This window comes from Lissotriton vulgaris, chromosome 5 (assembly GCF_964263255.1).
Source record: "Lissotriton vulgaris chromosome 5, aLisVul1.2, whole genome shotgun sequence".
Lineage (NCBI taxonomy): Eukaryota > Metazoa > Chordata > Amphibia > Caudata > Salamandridae > Lissotriton > Lissotriton vulgaris.
The window spans coordinates 1,063,630,507-1,063,645,962 of NC_141693.1; the positions used below are offsets into that span (position 1 = coordinate 1,063,630,507).

The 15,456-nt window shown below is 43.3% G+C and overlaps 1 protein-coding gene across 2 annotated transcripts in view; it reads left to right on the forward strand.

Moving 5' to 3' along the window:
* SLK (STE20 like kinase) overlaps positions 1-15,456 on the forward strand; it is a 377,115-nt gene that overhangs the window by 88,859 nt on the left and 272,800 nt on the right. For both annotated transcript variants that reach the window (XM_086922732.1, XM_086922733.1), the window contains exon 2: positions 5,888-6,052. In XM_086922732.1, coding sequence (XP_086778858.1) covers positions 5,888-6,052 — 165 coding nt within the window. The remainder of the gene's footprint in view (positions 1-5,887; positions 6,053-15,456) is intronic.

A 15,456-nucleotide genomic window follows, 5' to 3' on the forward strand; every position in this document is an offset into this window, starting at 1 on the left:
TGTCCTCTTGTTGCTCTTGCAAGGTTGATTTGCTTGGAATACACACGAAGGATTAGCAGTGTCCACAAGATCTTCGTTTCAACAAAGGCATGCATAGGTAATACTTGAACCAGTTAACTAAGATTGACATGATTATCTGATATTTGCTTGTAGAAACCAAGGGATATAACCTTACCATGAGTTCATGAGCAGATGTGGCAGACAGAGCCTTGCTGTTGTTTTAGAGCTCCACTTGGCCCCCTACTTAACATAAGCCCCTACTGAATATCATGGAGCAGTTTGGTGTTTTTAGGAGGCTTCACATTATTAGATCAGGCATTTGCTGAGCCAATATATCTTCCCTTTATAGGTTGATACATTGGTTAGTTTTTAGGGCTCGGCTGAACGCGCGGAAGCGCGTCTCCACCGAGAACTTATTGTGGCCGTGTCTCCTTTCAAGGAGACATTCCTGGCCGCGCGCATCGCCGTGGAGGCGATTCGAAACGAGCACGCGCACGCGAACGCGCTCGCTGCATTCACAGGGCTCGGCTGAACGCGCGGAAGGAACGGGGACTGTAATGCTTGTCATTATTGTTATTAAGAGTTCGATACTAAAAGGAGGCAGAAGCAGACGGCCATTACTCCTTCACAGGCCGCGGGTTTGTTTTAAAAGGGACAGAATGACAATGCAGTATATTCTGTTTTGACAAAGATTATTGATTGAAGCCCCCACACAATAGTGCAAAGCTTTACACTCGAGCAGAGCAGGCTTTTCTGTCATGAAGGCATAATGATGTGTTTGCTCTTCCCTGCACTGCGTGGTCTGTATATTTTACAAACACCACAACAGAGATAGATAGAAGCGCCGGCATGCTGGGGAAATGTGTTATTTCGGAAATGGGAGAGGGAAAGTGCTTTGTGTCTGAGATTCCCATGCCGATAGAGAGGCTAAGTATTAAAGCGGCGCAGGGATGCCTCACCGTGCCCCAGGGGGCTCTCGTTCTGAGGCGAGTGCAGACTGGAGTCTGGGGAGGGTGACAGCAAACAACGACCACAAGACATTTACAGCAGGTCTGTCAGAGAAAGGTTGCAGGGTTTTGGATTCACAATGTTTTCAGTCACAGCCGAGCACTTGGTGAAGCCACTTTCACCCGACAGTGGGCGCTAAAGACCGCTCAAGTCGTGCAGTCCATTTGTGCTACTAACACAAGAACAGGGGGAACTAAAATGTTTAAGTTCCTGATGCTAATCACAGGAGGATAGAGAGTATGCCATGCAACACAGGCACACATTTGCTATAGCATCATTGTTCCATTTCCCGCCAATTTGCTGTTGGATATACTTTTAGACACTACGGCAGATGAGACTTCTTTTTGTTGCACCAACTCCTCCATTATTAGTGTTTAACAATTTCTTCCAGTAAGGTGGTCGCCTCCACCATCGTAGTGAGTGCAGAGCAGTGAGTGCAGAGCAGTGAGTGCAGAGCAGTGAGTGCAGAGCAGTGAGTGCAGAGCAGTGAGTGCAGAGCAGTGAGTGCAGAGCAGTGAGTGCAGAGCAGTGAGTGCAGAGCAGTGAGTGCAGAGCAGTGAGTGCAGAGCAGTGAGTAGTGAGTGCAGAGTAGTGAGTGCAGAGTAGTGAGTGCAGAGTAGTGAGTGCAGAGTAGTGAGTGCAGAGTAGTGAGTGCAGAGTAGTGAGTGCAGAGTAGTGAGTAGTGAGTGCAGAGTAGTGAGTAGTGAGTGCAGAGTAGTGAGTAGTGAGTGCAGAGTAGTGAGTAGTGAGTGCAGAGTAGTGAGTAGTGAGTGCAGAGTAGTGAGTAGTGAGTGCAGAGTAGTGAGTAGTGAGTGCAGAGTAGTGAGTGCAGAGTAGTGAGTGCAGAGTAGTGAGTGCAGAGTAGTGAGTGCAGAGTAGTGAGTGCAGAGTAGTGAGTGCAGAGTAGTGAGTGCAGAGTAGTGAGTGCAGAGTGCAGAGTAGTGAGTGCAGAGTGCAGAGTAGTGAGTGCAGAGTGCAGAGTAGTGAGTGCAGAGTGCAGAGTAGTGAGTGCAGAGTGCAGAGTAGTGAGTGCAGAGTGCAGAGTAGTGAGTGCAGAGTGCAGAGTAGTGAGTGCAGAGTAGTGAGTAGTGAGTGCACATCATCAGAGCTGTATGAATAATAACTGTATCAGCCCCGTGCGTGAGGTGCACCATCCACATTGCTCAGGTCACCCAAATTCCTGCACTCTCTACCACACTGTTTTCAAGAACAGCATACTCTTGCACACACACTCACTGCTCACCAATTCAAAGTTTGCTAAACATTTTATGCAACACATTGTCATACACAATGCCAATAACTCAAACTTTAATGCTGCGAGCCCTATTGCATTGTAAATGCTTGTTTTGATAGCATATGCCACACAAAAAAGAAAACACGTCAGCCATCGCCTAATTTTGTTGCCAGCTGCTTGCAATAAAACTTCCCAATAAAATGATTATTCACATATCATTTCTATAGAATAGTACAAGAGCTTCCTGCTAGGCAAATTAACTTAGAAAAGGCATTGAACGCCTTGAGTGTTAATGCACATCAACAGAAAACATGATCCTGATTAGTGTAAAGAGTAAAATGGAGGAAACGGCTCTATTAGCCTTGTATTCGGTAGCTGTTCCTTAGAGGTACATACCCTTTTGATTTCCTGATACTGCAAATCACTGGGTTGGATAAGTTGAGCTTACTAGACAGCGTATGCGCTATCTGTGGCGGGGTATAGTATGGCTTACCAAGAAGAAAAAGAGGCATGGAGTACTCCCATCTTTGTCCGAACTCGACATATGTCCGAACTCGGCGTTGGTTGAGGCTAGAAGGCGCAACAGAAAAATAATCCAATTTAGAAACAACAGCGCATCTGTGCAGAGTCTGATCTCGCTTTTCTAATCTCCCCCAGATGAATTTGTGTCCTAACCTATTTACATTTTTAAAAACTTTTCTAAATTTGTATTGAATGTTCTTACGTCTATTGTTATAACAAATGTCTTGCTCGAAATGTGTTGCTCTCAGTAGAGAACTAAATCAAATAAAATTAAACCAAACTAAATTTGGCTTTCTTTTTCATTTGCCGACTTCTTATTGGTGCCCCAGCTTGTCATTCTTTTGTTTGCCCCTCCCATGGAGCATTGCCTCTTTACAGTTTGTTTAATTGGCTGGTATCACTGCTCACACTGCTGACTTTTCAAGCACTACCTTTTCTTTTGTGTGTAGCACTTAAATAAAGCGCATGTGCTTTCGAGACCTATTGGCTTTGCCAGTTCTTGTTTGTTATTGTGGCACAGGAATAAACCGGTGTCACTCACTCTCCAAAGCTGGACTTGAGGCCAGCATCTTATTCTAACCGTTTACATTGAACAGTTCTCGCAGCAGTCCGTTTTGAACCAGTGTTTTAAAGGAATAAGGCTTACACATTTGGATAATTATTGGAACCTGAAAGGTCTGTTGCAGTTTCGTACATTGAGAGGGTGATGTATCATCTACACAGGACAAAGGCCGTCGCTAAATGTTTGGCCTGGGATATGGTTTCTGTGGTACTCACTATGGCATATGTTTGGCGTCCTATCTACAATTTTTACCAAAGTGCAAAAGAAATTGTTAATTTATGTGCTCTTCAGATGGACATATTTTTTTAAAACTCTTACAATATATGGCAGGTTTTGATAGATGAATCCCTTGGCATTATTCACGCTCCTCCACCCACACCGATCTGGCTCATTTCACACTGCCAAGCATTCAAAGCTTACAATGCCGGACAGATTTGCTCCTATTTTGTGTAATTCTTTTTTACTTCATTTAAACACTGCTACCTATTAGAGAACAATTGAACTCATTAACAGATTGTGCAAAAGGGCAAGAAGCAAACCCATTACTATTTTAGCAGGACACTAGGCACAAGTACGTGTCTTTGCTTTTAAAGGTCTTTTGTTTACAATTCGAGTAGAGTTTTCAGAAATAGTTTTTGTCTTTTTTCCCCCCTAGATTACCATGAAATCTTGCGGTTTCCCTAGTTACTTTTTCTAGTGTTCCCCACCCACAAAACCATCATGGTGTTCATGTCATGTACATTTGTGTAACACTTACTACCATATGTATGTTGCAGTGGCACTTTAGGAAACTTGGCACCGTTCGTGGTTCCGGGGTTCTTGTTGCTCTGAATCGGTGTTTATTGACATTGTGTTTGGTTGTGCTTTGTAATTTTTAAAGTTAATGTTCGGTAGGGGTTGTCTAGTTATGAACAGGCTATTGTAGTGTTTAAAAATCGTAGGTTGCCTGGAGGGTAAAATAAGAATGCTCATTGCACCTTTTCCAACACCGCTGGGGGCAAGTGGATGTATGTGGAGGGTGCTGCCTAGAGAAAGTCAGCTACCTGAAACTAATTTTGATTGATGGTTGTCGCAGATACCAGCAACTTTCTCTGGAGAAGACGTGCTGATGTTATGCCACTATGCAAATAAGAGTAGTCTGCATATTAAGTCGGTGTTACTGAGGGGAATACTTTCACTAGGCATAAACCAGCATGAAGGTAGATAGACCATTAGAAGTATAATTGTCTATAAAATGCGAAGGAAAAGAAAGGTAGGCCAAGGCAAGCGGAAAATAATTGAGGTCTACCTTCTCATGTAATGGATCCTATTTTGGGTAAGCCCCTAGCCACTGTGTCAAAGTCCAATTTGAAAGTGAAGCTGGAAATTGTTAGATTGAAGTGTTGTCACCCTTAAGCAAGAACCCTGTTAGCATGTACCGCGGTGTCAAGGAAAACGACGCCAAGCTGTGTGAACTCAACTCTTGGTGGATACCATTGATATAAAAATGTGTTCCCCCGATCAGAGACTTTGTACTTGACTGATGTAACACCAATTCAGAGATTTAGGAATTCCAAATTGAGTGAACACCGGTGATTTGTGTGGATTTATGACCAGTCATTACTAAGGAAACCGAACCTTGACACATGACAGTACTTCAACAGAAAGACCAGATTTTTTTATTGACCACCAGCCACTTAGATCGACATGTTTGGGTTGTGGGCACTTTCACTGTGACTGAGACGGGGGTGGGGGTGAGGGGAGGGGTGTGACTCTCTTTATAAAGATCTCAAGCTATTGGAACATATCCATGATGTTGGGAAGAGCAGTAAATGAGATCTGATCTTTGAGGGCGATATGATTTACTTTTCTAGCCTGACCCCAAATACCAGCCTAAATGATGGGTAAAAAACAGAACAATCCATGTTCTTCAGAAGGGGATCTAAATGGTCTGCTCCAGGCAGCCAAACTAAACGGATAGGTATTTGAAAATACTGGGAGTATTTTTCTTTGATCTGACAAAAGCAGGTGCTCCAGTTCTGGTGGGGAAGGAAGAAGGGCAGACCTGGCACTTGTGCTAGTTTACATATTACTTGTGTGCAGTTGACTGAAATCACAAATTGTTGTCTACAACCAGTGAAGTCAGGGTGAAAACCACTCCTGGATAGGCGAACATTAAAACAGCATTTTTGGGGGAGGGTGAAGAAAGAAAGTTCATTTGAAACCTGCCACAGCCAGAAGCAACCTGCTGACCACTGAAGTATTGGGTGGAAATAATGCAGCTGGGATGCTAAAATGACCTGCTTGGCCCTTAGTACTGGTGTGGCAGGATTTAAATAGCCATCCCATTCCACACTTCCGTAATATCTTTTCAGGCAGATGATTTATGTTGGGATAACCTTGAATTGTCTTGGCAGCATTTACAAACAACCATTGTATTTAATCCAGAAGTGGCCTTCATGTAAATGTTGCTGTTTCATCCGCAATTGATGATTTATAGACCATTGCTTGTCAAAATTATTTGTAAAGCGCTACATATCCATATATATTGATTTGAACTTTATTTTCATTGTAATATCTAGGCCCAGAATAAAGAGACTGGCATCTTGGCAGCAGCAAAGGTGATTGATACCAAGTCTGAGGATGAACTGGAGGATTATATGGTGGAGATAGATATTCTTGCTTCCTGTGATCACACAAATATCGTAAAACTTCTTGATGCTTTTTATTATGAAAACAATCTTTGGGTAAGTGTCGTCTTTAATGTATTTTTCTTACCTAATGCTCAGCGATGCTTACACTTTGTATGACAAGCTAAGTTTTAGTGGAATGCATTTTATTTGTGTTATAAGTTTGCATTTCCCCCTCTCCCTTAATAGCTTCTCATTTGAAGATGCTCTTAGAGCTCTGGTTGTGAACAGAAATATTCTTTTAACTGCCCAGACACTTAGGTCATTCATTTATGGATGTGCCCTGCTTGTTTTGCTGTTGCATTTACTTATCCTACGTAGCTGTCCCCCTTTTAGTCTACTTTAACAAATAGACTTCAGGATCCATCAGTGTGGATCCCAGACTCATGCCCCCAGTTGGCTAGCTCGTCAGGCTAACTATCATTTGTGCTGGCAAACTCAGCAGATTTCACTACTGAGCACAGCTTTAAAAAGGGCTACGGCTGTGTGGTTTCTCAAAATATGTGTCCCTCACCCCCGCCATCCCCCACCCCCCTTTAGGAGTGGAACAACAGATGCCCATGAGTTTGCTTGAATGAGATAAAAAGTGTACATGTGAAGCAGAGAGCTGAAGGATTCAGTGACAGCCATTCTGTAATTCTTCAGGAAGGCCTTTCCGAATATGTATGTATGACATTCTTTCTGCCCTTCATTCCCTCTAATGGTTAGTATCAGTGGTAAAGAAGTGAATATCTGTTCCACATATAAAGGTTTAGCTAAATATACATGATTATATATAAAAGGGGACAGACTTTGTTAGTTCCCAGTATATGTGTGGGTAGCATTCCAACTGAAATGCATCGGTTCATCCAGTGGTGTAGCAACAGTTCCTACGACTCAAACCCAAAAAGCAGGACCCCACAACTTGTTTGTTAGTATAAAAAGAAATATAAATGGAGTGTTTAAGGTCCTTCACTTAACTGGGACCTGCCTCAATGCACCCACTGCTCTGATGGCTATGCCCTTAAATTCACCAGCAACTCTCCAGATTCTGAACTGTGGGAAAAACCTTAATCAATATTAGAACATTGGAATGTTTGGAGCTCCATTGCAGACAGTGGAGTGCTCCCTGCTTCTACGGGCCAGTAAAGGCCCGCAGAGCAACATTACAATTTTCTGCAAAGGCTTCTCGAAGCTCGAGGGGATTTATATCCCCTCGAGCTTCGAGAACCCTTTGTTGAATTTGTTAGAACATTCTGCCCTCTAGTGGCAGAATGTTCTAATAGCCTTATAGCCCTTCGTAGCAGGGCTATACCGGCAATTAAAGTCCAGCTGTCTCGTTAAAGTCCCTCGCCTTCGGCTCGGGCCTTTAACGATTCAGTGGGCCTTTAATAGCCGGTATAGCCCGCTATGGGGGGGTATAAGGCTATAATCAGTGACATTCCATCCAAACTAAGCCAGAAATATATGTAATGTGGGAATGTACTGTTTCATTTATTGTCTAGAAGTTTTTCATTTAATAACACGAGTAGACTGGCTATTTCGTTTTGTTGAGTTTTGTCATGACATACAACACTTAATATGAAACAATAGTGTATCCAGTGTACTGCTTAATGTGTGGAATTCAGGTTTGTGACATTCAATCAGAATATGAAAACCAGAGAGCAGCATTGAGCCAATGGACACTTATCAATAAGCCCAGGAAGACTGAAGATTGCTGCAGCATGGTAACATGAATTCCATGTTTAATTGTAGTTACTCATATCTTTCTAGTCTAGTTTTTGAAAGTGTTGATTTACATCAACATTGTAGATTGATTGTATATGGTTGAACAATTTACGCACATCACATCTAAGATATACAGTCTACAACTTCATGGCATGCCGTTTGCCACCTCAGGCCTCACATCCCATTTTTATATTCTACAACATCGCAGGTAAGTTAGTACAAACATAATTGCAACAGTCCCTCCAACTCTCCCTAGTAGTTGTATTTCAGTTTCTGAAACTCTTCCTGCCAAGGTTCCCCAGGTTACACCTTTTGGGTTTTAGGTTTCCTCGTGTCCCATAAATTCTTATCAGTTGAGCCCATATATACAAATCATTTAAGACTTTATCGTCCTTCCTGACTTCCCGGCTTCTAAGCTCCTCAGTTAAAGTCCAATCCAGTGGGATATTTCATGGGGCTAGAGGTTTCTGGTTTTGCCATCTAACCTCTATACGTGCAAAAACAACAGTTGATGGACAGAATGCAGAACAATGTCATACATTCACCCCAGTACAGAGATCTGAGCCTAAATCCATCGTTTTTTTGCTCACCATGCCATTCCAGTTTGAACCCAGCAATATGCAAATCAGTCTTGACCCTGTACCCCATGGGAACAGTCCATCCTGAACTGCAAAGCCAGGTCCTCCCTTGACTAGGAACAAGCATCTCAGGACCGGTTTCGGGCTTTCAGCCCTCATCAGCCAGGATAGCTTGATTCTAATCTAATCTCTATACGTCATCTGGCCAAACCTCGGGCTAGGACAGCAAACCTATGTTGGATTTACTTGTTTTTAGGTCTCGCCTGGTGTAAGTAGCGCATGCGCTGCTCTCGCTATTGCATGTACCTTTTGTAATCTATTCTGGCGAGGGCTTTCGTGCACGCGTCTGCATGGACAAACATGGCTGCTCTTGCCATTTGTCCATAGCAGACAGCATGCACGTGTCCATACGGACTGTGGACAGTCGAACGCCATCTTGCGAAGAAGCTTTAGATGTCATAGCAACGAAAATACCACTTCGCGTATGAGTGTACAAAATGTGCACGCACGCGCGCCTGGTGGCGTGCTTTCGCGACACGATTGCCTTCTCACACTTGCCAAAAGTGCCGGCTTCTCAGTCCGTCCGCCAGCGCCTCACACACACTGCACCCACATGCATACTTCCCAATGTCCTCATCAGTGCTTTATCACACTCGCTGTCTGCAATTACCAGGGAGTCATAATTCCCGACATTGGCAGCTCTTTTATTATTATGAGTGACATGTTGATGTGCCGTCAGATCAATGCCGGTGACAACTCTTCACGCTACTAGCCTGTAGAGCCAGTTTATCACATCGTCCATTAATGTGACCCTTTCACGTTGCCAAACATTACCAGCTTTTCACAGTGCCAGCCAGTGCCAGTTTTTCACACTCTCGCTAGTGACAGCTCTTATAAGGCTACCAAGTGCAAGTTTTTCACTACACTCACTAGTGATAGTTCCAGCTTTTCACCACACTCACTAGTGGTAGTTCCATACACAGTTCAGCTGTGGCAGCTCCGTGTTGCTAACTGTTGCCGCAAAGGGACGATGGAACGGAGCAGTTCTAAATCCTCAAGCAGTGACCAATGTCTGCACAATTAGTGCCCTAGCCACCGTGTCTGCTGAAAGGAGCGCTTTATAACTAGTGTAGCTCACCTTTCACCTCTTGAGGCAGCCGTCTTTACTCCTGCCTCTCTGTGGGCACTTGTAAGACTGCCAGCACTCTGAGGCTTGAGCAGGAGTCTCCCGGTTTAAAAGGCACTTGTGTTTTTCACAACTTAGTTTCCTCGTCACCCAAAGAAGCATTCGGTAGTCCCAAGTTCCCCCCGAAAAGGGTGTTTTCAACGTGCAGCCCCGGTCTCTCTACTATGACAAGGCATTAAGTTACAAAGGGGCATATGTACAAAAGCGGTTGCACAAGTACAGTATTGGGGGACTTGGAAAAGATACTGTGTGGTTGAAGTCTCGAACCCCCTTCTAAGCACCCCCGCAGCTGTCATACTCTGAAACTGAAAGTGAATCTAAATGAAACCGCACTGGTTCCTCCCTAGTAGGAGAAATAATGCTACGCAATTAGGGGCGTGGCTACCAGTGGTGCAGCGGCACCGGTGCCCATTGATCTCTGAAAATTGCGGTCTTTTACTACCCCAACAGCAGTCAATGGGGCAGTTTCCTTCCGTACAGCAGGTCCCATCCAATCCTTGCTACACTACTTAAGGTAGTGGCTGCTGTCGGCTAAGTCCAGCCTGTAAAGAGCGACTCTCACAGGCTGAGTTGCACTTTGCACAAGCATTAAAAATGCAATGGGTCTCGCCTTTTATTAAGTTAAAGCCATTTGCTTTGCTATACAATACCATTAGCAAAGCAAATAGCTTTAACTTAATCAAAGGCGAGACCTATTGCATTTTTAATGCTTGTTTCATACAGGGATAATCTCCAGGTGACACTGTTGCACATTGCTGTCTAGGCTCACCCCTGTGATGTCTTTCAACATGGTTAGTATCCCACCCCAGTAATGTTGTAGCTGTGTGCACAGCTATGTCACATGTAGGACTGCAGCTTCCGTTGCTCCCCACCTAGGGTAAGCACCGGCATATGTGGGTATAGCTTGTTCAATTCTACTGGTGTTAAGTAAGTTTGATGTAGGTAACTAAAATGGATTACTTTAAAACATGCAATACTACATACCTCCTGCACTTGAGCACACAACGCCTTCCATTCACTCTCAATGGGGTGTTCAGGTGTGCGTCCCAGTGTTGTCTGGCCATCGTTGCGTTATCCTGTCAATCTTGTATTAGGAGTTTACAAGACTATGTGCTGATATTGGCCAATTTCCAACAACCCTGTCATTGTGGCAGATGTGTCCAGATTTCGCGGGAACCCAACCATAACCTCCTCGCAGTTCAAGCCAACTTTACATATTGCAAAAATTGGCCTGGTCTAACTTCAAATGCTTTTAGAGCCTTCTCAAATGTATAATCCCCCCACCAGGCTACAAAACCCAGAGGAAGCAGCATCCCTCACCTCTCCAAATGCCATTGAAGTGTCTGTAAGAATATCACAAATAGCCACAGTTATCATATTTCCAGGTGTCTGGCAAAAAGAGCATGACCCACAATTCTTTTAACCACAGTTTACCATTCCTTTGCTGTTTGATGCACTACATGTGGTGCTTGTTCTGAAGCACCTCCTTCCTGCATTACGAGCGTCGGTAGCGACCTCCACCAAGTGATCTGCAGAGTAATCTTTTCTCCCTGTTATCAGTCTCTTTACTCCATTTGGCAGCATGCTGCTGCTGTGCCACCATGTAGTACAATTCTGTGTCTGGTAATCCTAGGGCAGCCTCTCTTCTATCTTTATTTAGTGTTACCAGCGTACCCCACTTCTTTTCCCAGCCCTAACTAGCAAGACGAGTAGGGTATCAACTTTTTAAATGTGAGATGTTGCAGGGCACAGACATTCTGTAGAGTAGATAGGCTTCTGGGAAACCGTACCACCGTAGAAATCAATATTCTACCAATTATGTTGATATGGAGAAGAATAATGCACCTCTACACCCCCAGAAGCCATGGTGTCCCGATATGCGCTTGAAACGAAAGCCAGGGTCTGAACCTAATGGAATGTAGTGCATTCATATGTTCCAATAAAGACTTGCATATCTTTAATAACAGGGCAAGCATCAGCCGAACCCTGTAGTCAAACCCAAAAAAACCTGAAGCAGGAATCAACTGCAACTATGATCAGTCTAAAGACCGTATCCGAAATAAGTGGTCCAAATAAATGCAGCCTAAATAAACAGGTAGTTTGCGGTGGATGTTTCACATTGTAGGATCGTCATTGATGGCCATAAACCTTGATTAATTATGTGTTGCCTGCGCGCACCCTGGAACACCTTCTTCAGTACACATTGAGAATCCAGGAAATTGATCTGTATATTGTTAAAAAAAAGTAATTGTCCATGCATTTACTGTGTGGACTGTCAGAGAGGCGTTGAGGAAGGTCCTGTCGCTGATCTCGACGTCGAATGGTGATTATGTAGGAGTCCCGTCGATGCTCAGCCTTCCTTTGAAGGCACGCAGGATAGGACCAGGCGTCTCAATGACTTTGACACCAGCGCATGGCAGTGATACGAAGGATGGCGGTGCCGGTGTCGAGGGGGATTTTTTAGATTGAGGGCTCCTCTTGTCAGTACCTGTTTTTCATAGTTTTTCAAGAGAGTGGTAAGAGGCAGAACTCTCCAATCTTTTCCTTTTCTTCCTTTCCTGGTCCACTTTCAGGTCTTCCATCTAGTCACGCAGCATGATAATGTCAAAATCTTTAAGGATTCTTTATGATATTTTGCTGCAAATGTTACATCCCTTAGTGAGGGTCTAAGGAGATAATCACACCACACAAACCTTGTGGCATCAGAGTAAGCTTTCTTTTTGCCACAGGAAGGGCACTTTGTGAAGAGATAGACGGAAATAAGAACCTACTCTTACAGGCAAACTGACACTGTATTGCTTTGTGGGATATGGCTCCTCTAAGGTTCTTAAAGGTACAGGTCAGGTTTTGAACTTACCAGTGTTAGGCCTATCAAGTTGTCTTTTCCTTTCATGCTGTATCTACCAGGCGCAGCCCTTTTCCTATCAAAGTGTTGTAAGCTTTTTTCAGTACATTCTTCCTGCAATTCTTGCAAATATTCTTCAGGAAAATAAACCTCGGACAGTCTACACAGTAATTTTATTGAAAATGACTTTTAGTGATCAACACAATACAGATCTATTTCCTGGATTCTCAATATGTATTGAATAAGGTGTTCCAGGGTCCGCGCAGGCAGCACTGCATTATTCAAGGTTTATGACTTCAATGAACATTCTTACAATGCAGTACTAGGTCTAAGGTGTTTCACTTTTACTTTTGTGACTGTCTCTAAGGCTGGCACGGTAGTAACAACAATGATGCCCTTCCCTTGTGCAAGTGGCCACTCACTCTTTCAGAATAGCGATCTGCACTGTAGTCAGTATTTTGTCAGTGGATGCAAAACACACTTCTGCCCTGGAATATAAATGCGATTTATATGCAATCGACTCGTTTTTTCCCCTTCTTTTTTGTCCACCTATTAAATTGGATAAGCAAGCACCCTCCTGATCCATCTGCTCCTAGTGCTTATATCAAGATCCTTTTTTAGTCAGTCTGAGCTGAGTCACCACCCGGCGTCATACATCTAAAACTTACCAAGAAGTATAATCATTGGAAAACTTGGTCTTCCATCAAATTCCAACAAATTCCAGAATGACCCAGATTCAGCCTTACTCTTATTCCAATTAATCATATTGTCTAATTCCCTCAGTGTCTCACGGAGTTCGACCACTCCTGCCAAGTTGGGGGAAGAGGTAGGCACCACATTTTACATATCCCCCTCCTTGCCAGAAGAATAAAATCTAATATCAACAGGCTTAGAATTTTCGTTGGGCCCCCAGAACCTGATCCTCGCTGTACTATTCCAGACAGGATCATAAACATGTACCACTTCCAGTCCCAGGACGTCAGAAATTGTCTTTTCCACAGACCTCCAGAAGTCTTTGAGAGCGGGAAAGCTATAAAACGTGTGGGCATCTTCCGCCTCTCAGGCTCCACACCGCTTACATTTAAATTCCCCATCTTATCTTATCGTGGCCAGCGTCACCGGGATCCAGTTGATACTATGTAAGGTGAAGAGTGGTTTCTCCTTAATGCAGCGCATTTAATTACAAAATAAAGCATACCTACAGATACAACCCCATAACTCTTCCAACTCTGCACTTGGCAAGTATCCTTTCCATGCCAGATTAGGGGTTATCCTGCTTTCCTCGGCGGCTGCCACAATTGTATTGTATTGTATTGTAATTGCATTTATATAGCGCTTACTACCCCTGACGAGGCGTCGAAGAGCTTTTTCGGCGAGTAGCGCGCTACTCCGGGACCCATAGAGGATTAGTGTTGAACTAGTATAGTGAAACATTTAAGTACATTTTAAGTGGTGGATAGGTTAGCAAGTTATTTGGATTTGGAATGATAGCAGAAGGATAGAGGAAGACAAAGGTTTGTATTTATATAGCGCTTTTTGGCGCACGCTATTCAGGAAGACTACAAAGGATTAGTGGTGAATTAATATGGTGAAATATGAAGTAATTTCATTGGTGGATATTAGTCAGTTACTTGGAGTGAGAAGGATAGTGGAGGGATAAAAGGGGAAGAAAGATTTGCATTCATATAGCACTTGTTACCCGTGTTGGGTGTTGAATCGCTTTTCTGGTGACTAGCACCCCACTCCGGAACCCATAAAGGATTACTGTTGAAAATTAGTATAGTAAAAAAATATGAAGTAATTTGAGTAGTGGATATGTTATTCAGTTATTTGGGTAGTATATTAATATAGTTTAATATGGAATTTGAGAAGTGAACATGTTAGTCTGTTTAGATTTAAAAGGATAGTGCAGGGATAAAAGAGTGAAAGATTGTTTTTAATTTATTTATTTATTTTAGGTCTTAGCAATAGGAGGAGGCTTTTGGATGAGTAAAAAGGAGTTTTGGAGGGTAGGACTCAGAGGAAAGAGTTTAGAAAGGTTTGTTTTAGGGGATCGGTATATTAAAAGAGGTGTCCGATGATGCAAGGAGGGGTAGAGGAGGAGAGAATCTAGAAAGGGTTATTTTGGCAATCATAGTATTGGTATGGGGTTTGGGATAAATGAGAGTGGATATAGAGGATATATTGATAGATGTATAGGATGAGAGATAGGGTAGTGCATTGGAAGGAGTAGTAGAAGAAGTTTGAGATGAGTCAGAAGGTTGGGCTAGAAGATGTTGAGCGAAGTATAGGCTGAGAAATAGGGTAGTGCATTGGAAATGCTAAATTAGAAGAAAGTGATAAATATATAGATCCATAATTACATTGAAAGTATATAGATACATAAAGGAGGTAAGTATATGTAGATTAAAGATATTGATAGAGGCACAGGATGAGAAATAGGAAAGCGCTCCATTAGTCCATTCCTTCCAAGTGTCCCAAGAGAGGGCCTTGGCCCCTTCCTTCACCTGGCCCCAATACAATATTTCGGCCTTCCTCAGGGATCTTTCCAGACTATCCAGAAGACCTTCCGAAGTCCCAAGTGAGTCCCACACTGGTGACCACTTACTATAGTATGGTATCCCCAAGAGAGACCAAACCCAGTACCACATTTTCACTTCAGCTGCACTTTCTTGAATTTGGGAGCCCCAAACGTCTATATGAAGCCAACCTCTGGTAAATCATTTAGCATTGTGCTATGCATGAGGCCCACCAATGAACTATCTGGGCAGAGCGTAAGCATCCTGCAATTCTTCAGGTGATACGCACAGCAGTGCAGTTCGAAATCCAGAAGCTGAAGTCCCCCACACCCTGGTCTCCCTCGCTTTTTCCAAGAGAGTCTGACCACCTTATTGGCCCAAATAAGAGATGTAATTCTCCCCTGTATTCTCATAAGAGGGTTCTTTTGACTAAGGCCTTCCCTCAGGTTACCTCCTCTATAGACTTAAAAGCAGAAAGTCAAAATGTACATCATGATCCCTTTAAGATGAACCCAGGGAGTAAGAGGCTCAGGAAGATCCTAGTTAATTTTCGGTCATACGTAGCTGAAGAGAAATTCTGGGGGTGTCCTTAAAAGAAAAGTCTCTGCAGGTCCAAGATCTCGAAT